The sequence below is a fragment of the Echinococcus granulosus genome, assembly GCF_000524195.1.
Source record: "Echinococcus granulosus chromosome Unknown EG_S00097, whole genome shotgun sequence".
Lineage (NCBI taxonomy): Eukaryota > Metazoa > Platyhelminthes > Cestoda > Cyclophyllidea > Taeniidae > Echinococcus > Echinococcus granulosus.
The window spans coordinates 1-11,108 of NW_020170477.1; the positions used below are offsets into that span (position 1 = coordinate 1).

The following is an 11,108-nucleotide window of genomic DNA, read 5'->3' on the forward strand; positions in this document are numbered from 1 at the left end:
TTCTTTCTTTGTTATTTTTCTTTTTCCTTTTTTTGTCCTATCCTTCTTTTTTATTCTTCGTGTATTTTTTCTTCCTTTTTTTGGTTGTTTTCTTTTTTTCTTTCTTACTTTTTTACTTCTCTTTTTTTGCCTTTTTTTCCCTTTTTCTCTGCTTTTCCTATCTTCGTATTTTTTGACTTTTCTTTCCTTTTTTTTCGCTTTAGTTCTTTTTTTCATTTCTATTTCTTTTTCATTTCCTTTTGGCTCTGTCCCTTTTTCAAATTCTTTTCAATCTTTCTTACATTTTTCTCTTTTTACCCTGCGATTTTCTTTGATTTTTCGAGACGGCTTTTTATTTCTCCTTGACTGCCCTTTTTCTTAATTTTGTAGCTTTTCCTTACCCATCTACGGTGTGCTCATTAATCTCTTAAGGGGATCGACACTACTACGCACTTGGCCATTCTCTTCCTTGATTAAATATCATGAGGGACCGCGAAATAGGTGAAGCTTCTTTGATTCACAGTGATGTCGGCGTACTTGTGCTTACACTTGAGCAAAACTTAAAGCCTAATATCCCTAACAAAACAAACGAAAATATATCTAGGGCCTTAAAATGTGGTCTGTCTTTGATAAAAATACATTAAGTTGTCAACTTGCACATTAATTTTATCGGAGGTGGTAATGGGGCGAGAGGAAGTCGCCATGTAAGAGGAAACGTCTGAAAAAAAAAGGTTGACAAATTTTTTGCCTAATGTACCGTAATAGTTGCCCGAATCAGTATCGTTCTACACTTGTAAGAATAGTCGATCATCACCTATAGGTGGCTTTCACGATGTGACCTTAAATCTACGCATCTCCTCACCTACTAGCCTGATAGATACGCACAGGTAAAGGGATCATTAAATGGCTTCCAACTAATTGCGTTGTGCAGGTGAAAAATATCTTAATCAGTACGAATGACAGCGTAGTTGTAGATGCCGTCATCATCCGATAAGAAGTTGTTGATGGTCAACGTGGAGACGGTATTTTCGTCTGCTGTTCCGCAAGTCTCAGCGACGTCATGCGCATTCATTCGACTGCCATCGTCAGGCAGGCAACCCCTTTTGAAAAGCCAACTGATGCGCCGGCTAGGACGACCAGCGACTTTGCAGGTCAAGGTCACTGTATCAACGCGACGGTGAATGGACTGGTCTCTTGGTACAGTGAGAATTTGTGGCTCTCCTTTGAATGTCCGCCAAGAGAGCAATTGAATATTTTTTAGCAAAAATCCACATTATCTACCTTGCAAGTGTCAAAACCTACTACACTGCTCTTCATCCTCATTGTGGTTACAAGGACAGGAGTCACATATGAAGGTGTGAGGAATTCGGAGACCAGAGGAGGGCAGTGTACTGTTGCTTTACGCGGAAACTTGATTACTGTGTCTGCAGTATAAAGAGTGGTTGAGTCAGTTTACCAGACACAAGGTATGCCTGCGAGGGTTCGAAGGAGTGGCAGGCCTATCCTGACAATTGGCTCAATCATAGCCGTTACCATAGTCATTTTGATCACCGCACCGTTACTTATGGGTTGATTGGCCACGACACGTCTCTCTTTTCTTCACAACTGTATCAAAAACAGCTGCAATCAGAAATGCATCAAGTTAATTGTGGAATACCAGACGTCATCAAGGCGGGTGGCACCCTGAATGGTAAAAAGTTGTAAAAGGGGTGGCAAGACTTAAAGCAAAGATACTGATCTTCATCGCTTCTGTCAGCACAGTAACGATTTTCATCGCAGAAGTGCCTGGCCTTGAAGCAATTTCCATTCCGACAACAGCGATTGCAGGGCGGATAGACGCCTTCAACTTAAGTAGTCCCTCTTACTTGTTCTACATTGGGCATCTTATTTAACGAAGTGGAAATGTATAGTGTGAATGTGACGACTGTGATTAAATTTTAAAAAGTGGAGCAGCTTATAACTTAGGCAATATTAGAATCCCTGGGATCACAGCAATATGTATTGCTTGTGAAATTAGACTAATAAATTGCGTTGTTTATTTCTTTTTTTCCTTCGGAATGAAGACAGCTAAAGAATGATTCTAAAAATCGGTTCCGATAGCACCAACACCACCTTTTGTAAAAACAACTTAGCTAAATTGTGACAAATTCTCTGTTCTGTATCATTAATTAATCTTTTTTAAAATGTCTACAAATTCATATTTGCCCTGTTAAAGGCTCTGATGAACTTACATCGGAGTGGCACTCAATGACAGTCCCGTAAAAGAATGATCGATGCGAGTGACATTGACGCTGACAGCGCCATCAGTAGCATCGGTGATGCGGATTGGTAGACGGGCACCGAAGGCCCGCAAATTTGGACTATGTCCACAGGTTCAATGGTCCATTTGTATGGAGTAGCAAGAGGTTTACGTTCCGCCCGAGTCGAACCTTAATGACACCTGGTGTGATGTGTATTGGCCGGATTACAGAAGAACAATTTCTTTGAGGTGTTGGATCGGGTATCCGAAATAGAAAATCCTTTACCCAGAACTGAGTGCATACTTTTCGGTGATGAAAACCGATTTACGAATCCATTACCTATAAAAGGGAAAAATATGGGTGGATCATAGGGGAAGTATACTCAAACCCAAATGTATTCCTAACTTATGCGCCAAATGTATTCGGTCGAACTAACTAGAGAGGAGTTACACTAGGGTCTGTGTTAAAAACCTCAAAACTACTACAGTCATCAGGGTGAACATCTTTCCAGACTTAGAAGTACTACTCAAGTTTAAAATGTAGAACCAAAATTTCAGACCTGATACTTAAAAAACAAATTTAAGTGAAAGGATTTAAGTTTTCACGCCGAAGTGCACAAAATTAATCGATGCAATTTTCACTGAAGCTACCTGATGAACTTAATTTTGTAACCCGGTTCATTATTTGGCAGTTTGACTTTTGAAATCGCTTCTTCGTTTATTACTGCCCTAATTTTAACTAAACTTCAAATGTCGGATGAATGCCCGACATAGTTTTACTGCTGTGAGAGACAATAGGAGGAGTAGTAAAAACGCATTTACTAGGTAATCAGTGAAGGAGAGAGAGAAATAGGCGAACCTTTGAATTTGGAGGTTATTGGGATCAGCCTGCCCACATGGTTTGCGACAGACATACTCACCTTCATACTGGGCCGTGACGTAGGTCTTGGTGATGACAATGGTGTGCCTAAGGCGTGGGTCACTAGTTCACACAAAACTGTCAGGTCCAAAGTCGATAGGCTGCAGGGCACTAGATCCTACAGGCAGGAAGAATCAATCTAAGTCCGTACTGCCAACCTCATGAGTGCCCTAAGCCCTGCAGTGGATTTGGAATTCCTGCTCCTCATTCAGCATGCACGGCGGTGGTGTCACCTTTAGACCGTATTCGGCCTCGTGGAAAATATTCATACAGTTCATAATAAATTTACCCTCTCACTTTATTCTAAGTATCCAACCATTAGTTCCCCAAAGAAGTGATTTTTACTATGCCTAACCGAGACATACTTGCCATAATCAAACAGATTCGTTGAGTCGATTTCACCTATTAATGTGAAACAATTACTTACAGACCACAATTGCATTCACGATTTTCCTCTAAACCCTAAAGACCCTCATGATTTCTCTCAATACCGTCGATGGACATGACGCTGACGCGGCTGAGGTCGATGGGCTAAAGGCCTCCGGTTCGGTTGGCAGGGGAATCCTCATGGATAATAGTGCTGGTGAAATACCATCTGATGACGATAGCGTCGTTCATAGAGATCCCACAGTAGAGCCTCAGTCTCTTACCAATGTTTGCAATTAGTGTCGTATCTGGAAATCTGTGTAGTTCTTCAGGCAAAAACAAGAATATTAGCTGTTCCTGCTGAAGTAAAGCTAGTAGCATTTGATGATACATCGGCAATTTGGGGCACTGCAGTGGAAAAATTCGTTTATTTGATTAGGATTTACTACCACTTCATGAAATATAATGCAGAAATAAAACCATTCATTTGTTATTTGGTTCAGACACCACCACTCGTTTAGGTGTACTTATCAATACTGGGCCAACGAAACCTGGGACGCGAAAAAAGACAAGCACCAAGGTGAATTACTAGTAGCACTAAAAGTGTGTCTTGGTTAAGGTAGCACAGCTTTGAAGGCTGAAAAGTAACACGAAGATAGCAATCCAAATCTCCAGTAATGCCTTCACTCTGATTTACAATGATACGGTAGCCATCGTTGTTGTAAGGCCTGCTCTGATGTGCACGAAAAGAACGAAAACAGAAAAGTATGTCCAGAGTTCCGACTGACTGCTTGTGAAGACGCCGCTCCCATTCGTCAGGTATTCTTGTAGCGTGTTTGTGAGCGAATGTGAAAAGTCCGACCCTCTCGGTAGGCATTGTGTTCCACCCAGGCATCAAGCGCTTCATTCTGCGGCCTGACTCATGACAACGTCTTCGCTTCGCCATCATTTGTTGCAATCACAGCACGTACCAAATGCGTAAACCAACTCTTGTGCAGTCATCCGGTGAGCCTGAAGTTATATGTGGGTTACAAAAAATCAAATTTGCACTAAGAAAACCTAATAACAGTAAGTACTCAACTTAAGCTAGTCAAAAATATGAACAAGATTAAACTATTTAATGGCAAGGCTTTGTTTCCTTTCAATGCTTTTAACGTATTCCTGGGGCTATGGGTTGACTACACGGGCAAAACATGGATAAGCATTTGTTTTGACCAACAGAAGTTGTAGGAAGCATAGAACTATCTCGCGTGAATGACTATACACAGGGCAATTCAATGTCCTCTTGGCAGCATTTGACTTTCATTTTACATTTAATCCAACCACCATTTGACTAGAGATTGGACAGGAGGGCTATAAACGAGAAGAGAAGCGTCTTCTAGTTTGTCTTTAGCAATGTAGTACTGTTTTCGTGATCTGAAAGCCACATTAATATTTAAACTTCTTCTTTATCATATTCCTCTGAAATCAGTTCCGTCCCATCCCGGCAATGCCAGGTGTCGTTGTGACTGCCGACCTAAATTAGACTGAATGTTCTAAAATCAATTTTAAAAGCTAAAATTCCATTTGATTTAGTTTTTGCTGCCTAAGTTAAATAATTCATCCATTTTCAGTGTCGCACATTACAGTGATTGTTACTTAGCACTGCGCTATTGGAATGTGAAAGGAATAAAGTACCTTACTTCGAGCATTACCATGGGACAGATGACAATAAGTCTCGCAATACTGACCAAGTTTCTATATTGTTGAAATCGAGAGAGGAGTCACGCAAGTCAAATGCACATACGTCTTTTAATGTGCTTCTCTGTGTAGGGGTGTTTATTTCACGATACCCGTAAGTCTGTCGATCCTCTTGCAAATTACCGCTAGTTAAGTAAATCTAGCATTTTTCATCCCTCCAAAAACTACTTTCAATCACTTTTAAACTCTAAAATTACAGAAAACCTGCTCAAATGGCCAAAACATAGGCTTATACAATGGTTTTAGTGCACTGAATGACCCAAGCTCTAACTCTAGAAGAGCTGGAGTGCCATAGAATGAGTGATTATGAGAATAAAATGTCAAGAACCGATTTTTAAAGCAAAGTTCAAAATATGAAGTTTTTTTAAAAGACGGTCACCCAAGAAGGATGCAGTATATCCTAAGATGTACCTCCATGTGTTTGCGTATGTTTTAAGATATATTCATCTTCGTACGTATCGTTTTTTAGATTTGTCTTAAGCTCTCAAATTGAGAGGTAGGAGATTTTTACGGACCTTAAAATGATCCGTCGGTACTCGGGAGGGTAGATTTTGTGCTTGATAGGTTTTGTGGGTTCTCGAAAGGTTCAAATTAACAACCCTTGTCGGAAACATGATACATCTTTTCCATATTTGCTGGTACCTGCGCGTAGACTAGCATATGGGAGCACGGCTTGGGGGATGCTGGAAATTACACGCCGCCTCAGGCGTACATGCATGCGTGTACCCCTCCATTTTGTATGCCGTCACTTGTGCCCACGCAAAACGCTTGAGCTAGTGAATTAGTAAGAAGAAAGTGCTACCCTTGCTTTAAACTGCACGACATCATGCCTCGTACCTCCACGAAACTGTAATGAGTTTTGAACTTTAGGCAGGGAGATTGAAAAGCACTGCCTGCTAATCACCCTTATTTACCGTATCCCTACGATGATACCTTTTTAAGAGAGACTATCGCCCATTTTCAATAAGAAAATGCCCATACTAAAACAGTTTGCGACAACATTTTGTAGATTCTCACCTCTCTCCTACATGATTCCTGCACCTAACACACAATTCAATCTACTTCGTCCTATAAAAAGTGGCTTTAAGAAGTCTGCGGGCTACTTCTTTGATACCGCATGAACACTTTATTTGCGTACTGTATGATTGTGAACAGGTGAGGAATATCCACAGCTACTATGATACACTCATTCGATTAACAATTCCGGTTCCTACGGGTTTTGCTTCGGCATAATATGACAGCAGTTCCCATTATCTAAAACTTACTTATAATAGGTATTATCCTATTGAAGTAGTATAAAACTCAGTAACCAAGTTGGCTGCATACTAACTGATTGATAACTCTTATTAGAGAATTGTCCCTTCCCATTGCACAAACAGTGCCCGTGGAGCACTGCAGGCAAAATTTCTCATTAAGGATTTCCCACTGGAGACCAAACAACAGCTTTGATTGAGATTTATTTACCCATATATTTATCCATCTACTCGATATTATATGGTGGGATCAGAACGTGCATAAGAAAAACTTTGGCCACAGAAACGGAGGAGGAGTGAACTACTTTGCCAATAGGGAAAAGTGCTGTTCTTATTTTACAACGCAAGACCGTCACGAGAAATACATATCACCACATGTTGTATTTGTGGTTGCAGTAGTTCTACTATTATTGCTACATCTAAATCCTTGTCTTTCAATTACAAGTTAACCAAATGCGAAATTTTTAAAGAGTTTCATGGAGTGCATCTATTTTCGACACTTTCAAGTTATGCACACAAAAATACACGGAAAATAATGGAGCATAAGTGGGTGATCGACAGACTAACAGAATGAAATTTTTTCTTCATCCCAAACTGACTGCACTTCCAAGCTTCAGCGGCAAATATCTCCAAAGGATTACCTTGTATTAATAAATAGGGCAAAGTCCTTTTTCGCGTAGAAGTCTACTTTTCCTTCACTTCCAGTCATGCACATAAATGGAGCTACTGAAACAGCAGAGCCTGCGCGTTCATTCCACCTAGAATTAGCACAACTGGACTCATCTCAGGTTAGCTCAACTCAGCTCAATCCAGCTCTATTCGGCTCTTCTCGGATCAAATTGGGTAGGCTCAGTTCAATTTTGCCTATTGTCTACTTCCTTTCGCCTTTTTGCTTCTCCTGATCAAACTGTAAAAATATCACGATTAATGTTTTTACACCATCTGTGAAAAAAACGAAGACAAGATACGAGAAATGTAAGCTCCATAGATACCATTGGAGTTTGCAAACTACCCTTATGACTAGGGTAAACGAGACTTTAGGTCCTAAGTGGGCCCAGCAAACTAGCAAAAGACACTTGGAGTTGTGGATAGAATCAATGAAATCCACGTTGGTTTCGGACACTCTAATTGCATGTGATATTATGTTGGGCAGTGAATTGAAATGATGTTAGAAGGGCTGAGATGTTGTGCAACGCATATCATGCTCCTCCTTCCTTCCCCTGCCCTATGTAAGTGTATCTAGGCATGGAGGAATGAGGAGATGTATTTGTATGAGTTTGTATGTTCGGCCTTATAGTACATCCACGTAATACATTAACTTGTTACAGATGCCTGACCACAACAGCAACTGAAGTGGTGGTCTTGAAAATTAAGACGTGGCTATTGCGTGGCAGTCCAAACAACCCAATCGCTTCGTCGTTACAAAGGATGACGAATGTAGTGAAACATCAGCCAGACATAATTTTCATCCGAATTTCTTCAGATCTGCTTTTAGTCGACATAAGTCAAATGACGTAAGTGTGTCCGTTTATTACGCTTCATCCTCATTGAAATTATTAGTTTGGGAACTATTAGTGGCTGCCTGCAACTGGAGAATTCAAGATTGGAACGATCATTGCAATTCCGCATTGACTTTCCCACTGTCCGTTCTACTTAAGGTATTGGGATTTCAATCTACTTCCTGGACTGCTTTTTAAATGGGAGGAGTGCATTTCCACATGCTGTTTAGTGTATCACAATCCCGCATGCATCCCACATTTAATCATACAGCAAATTGGATACCCGAAAATGTAAAAACCTCCAAATTTTCGCCTTATGGTGGCTCCAGCAACTGTGATCGGAAATGCATAAGCTCATATTTCAAGTATGAATACGAAATGATGATACGCATTCCTTGTAGCTTTTACCGTGCCACAAAGATGTAAAAAAAATTATTATTCCGCTTTGCAGCAATGGCATCAGCGTTTATTAGACAGAAAATGTTTTATTAAATTGTAATGCTTAGAAAGTTTGTTTAACTCTGCGTTCGATTGTGTGTACTTTGTCTGGATTCTATAAAACCCATTTTAGAAGCATGAAAGCTGTTTTCCCTCAGTCACTTCCACTTGCCTACATTTTGATGGTTGACCACTTTGATCTATGAATGGAGTCAAAAGAATCATTTGCTTGTGTGGCTGGAAAGCATCCTTCTTCGCTGCCGCTATCAGCCTCTGGTAGGTGACACTCGTTTGCGTACTTCTAGCTTTTTTCTTTATCAGAACAATCCGTGAGGCCCACAGCCACCTTGATGGCTTTATGACCTCCTCTCTGATTAGTTCCTTGACCAGACGGTTTACTGCCTCCAGCGGAGGGGATAGTATACGTCCAGGTAGCTGCCAGATAAGTCTGGCTTCGCCGATTTTTATAGTATATTTTATGGTATTTGTTTTTCACCAAACTAATTAATGGCTCCCGAAATTCTTTCCTCTCTTTTCGGTGCCATTATAAACTGGGAGCAGAAATCATCTAGATTTTTCTTGCAGCTTCTATTGAGGCATTGCAAAAATTGTCGACGTCTTCCGTCTGTGGTGAAAGAGCATTCGTAATTTTAATGTTTCGGTAGGTAGGGCAGGTGCCTTCCTCAAAATTCGGGATGGTTTTAGTGTTGGGTAAAAAAGGGGGCCTGGAATCACGTTCTAAGCCAGTTCTGCTTACACCGAATTTCACTGTCTAGGTTTCCTTGCCTAAGCTGACCTTTAACGACGCCTTTGCATTTGTTTCAGTTCTTTCAAAAGCATTGAAATCTCTTCTTTGTGAAGGAATCTTCGTTAACTAGCAAGAATTAAACTTGTTGAAAATAAGTAATGTATTTACCACGTATTTATACAAAGGGAATTAATTGCAACGCATAAACATGTATGACCAGAATGAACGTTTCTCAAAACATTGTAGGAATGAATTTACAGGCGACATTTAAGCTACCTTTTAGATTAATAATCCATAAGTATTTCTTGAAAGGAGGCATTGAGGATTATGAATACTTTGTATTATGTTGTTGCGTTCCTGTCGATTTTAGCAAATGCACTCTTCCGTGGATGAATACAGAACCAGATAAACGTTAGCGCCTTAGTCTGGAATATTCGTCATTCGTTATTTGCGGCTTGCGGCTAGCCATTCCCTCTCTAGTGGTTGGCTTTCTTCCGATTTTACGGTCGGCCAGTACTTTGTTGCGGGGTGATGTACTTTGTATGCTTAGCGACGTGGTTGCGGTCGTTTGTGAATATAGAGATAGAGAAAATAGCTGCTCTAAAGTTGAGAGAGAGAGTTCTTGGTGGACTCTGTACGCCTTACTTCATGCCCCCAGCTGAGGCATTGGAATTAGAGAAACCTCCACTCTGATGTTTATTCTCATCTTCTAAGGTCTTCTAATGGAGAAGGTGGCAACTATTTGATTAACATCAGGGGCGGAGTACCCTACACTATACTACTACCAGTGTAGTGCATCTGTGCTCACCAGTACACAGGCTCAAACACTAGTAGTTCAGTTCATGGCAGATTTCTGGAGTTAGACAGGTTGAGTCAAGTTATGCCTTACAGTGTACCAAATATTTTAATCAAATTAACCCAGCACAGATATTTACTTTTCCATCTATGACATTCGACATAGTAAAACTTGTTGCCTTAATCGAAATTGACTTCCTTTCCAAGAAATTTCCTTTACTTAATTGCAATTCCTCTCTGAAAATCATAACTGATAAACGATACTCTATTTATCCTATTTAAAGTTTCATTGCACCCACAATTGCAAATGATTGTCTTCTAAAATATGAGTTGGATTTAAGTACTGCGTTGTGCTAAACGTAGACGTCGTCTTCATGGATCCATCCACGCATTTTGAGGAAGTGTGAGTGTCCAGAACAGCCATTGGCTGTTCACGGCAAGAGCCACCTTGAAGATGTAGGCATTGAGAAAGAGTTTCAGATGAACAAAGCATTGTCATCGCTATAAGTACTCTTGGGTATGAGGAATCAGTACGTAAGTGTCGTTATAAAGGTAGTGAATAATGATCGGTGAATGGAATGTTCAATAGAACCGCCTTGTAAGTGATTGTGACATCTGACCTCCTTATTTACATACATGACATTTGTGCACCGTATTGCGAAATCGGTAAACTTAAACGACAACGGAAAGGGATCATCTAAAATTAAGGGGAACCTGCCAACTTTGTTACTGAACTTCATGTTATTATCGAAGGGCTAAAATCTGTTGACAAGTAAACCTTCGGTGATGGGAGCAGCTGTCGTATTACACCGCATTGAAACATACGGAAATCATAATTTTCTGTCAAATGGGTAAATTCATCGCAGCCTTAAAAATCGTCTAAAGTATTATTAATTCCACCCAAAAACCCCACATCTTTTACCAGTTTGCTAAACCTAATTTACGACTTGGAGTTTAGTCTTGTCAAGTCTAGTCTATTCTTAAGAGCAGTCCACAAGGCATTTTCAAAGCTTTCATTTTTAGCATGATGTAGGCGAAAGCCTTTTAGAAGGTGTGAAAACACTGCCCACGATATCGTTACGGTTTGTTCGGCGAAGGATAAAAGGCAGTAGACAGACCCCACAATGCAAAA

General features: G+C 40.3%; 1 protein-coding gene across 1 annotated transcript; it reads left to right on the forward strand. All coding sequences in view use genetic code 11, as the record gives it.

The window, feature by feature from the left end:
• Positions 1–3,611: 3,611 nt before the first annotated feature.
• On the forward strand, positions 3,612–9,874 carry EGR_08127 (hypothetical protein; the record flags this gene model as incomplete). Its single annotated transcript, XM_024497376.1, has 2 exons — positions 3,612–3,791; positions 9,662–9,874. The coding sequence occupies 2 exons, from the start codon at positions 3,612–3,614 to the stop codon at positions 9,872–9,874; spliced, it is 393 nt and encodes a 130-aa protein (XP_024348172.1).
• Between the last annotated feature and the right edge of the window lie 1,234 nt (positions 9,875–11,108).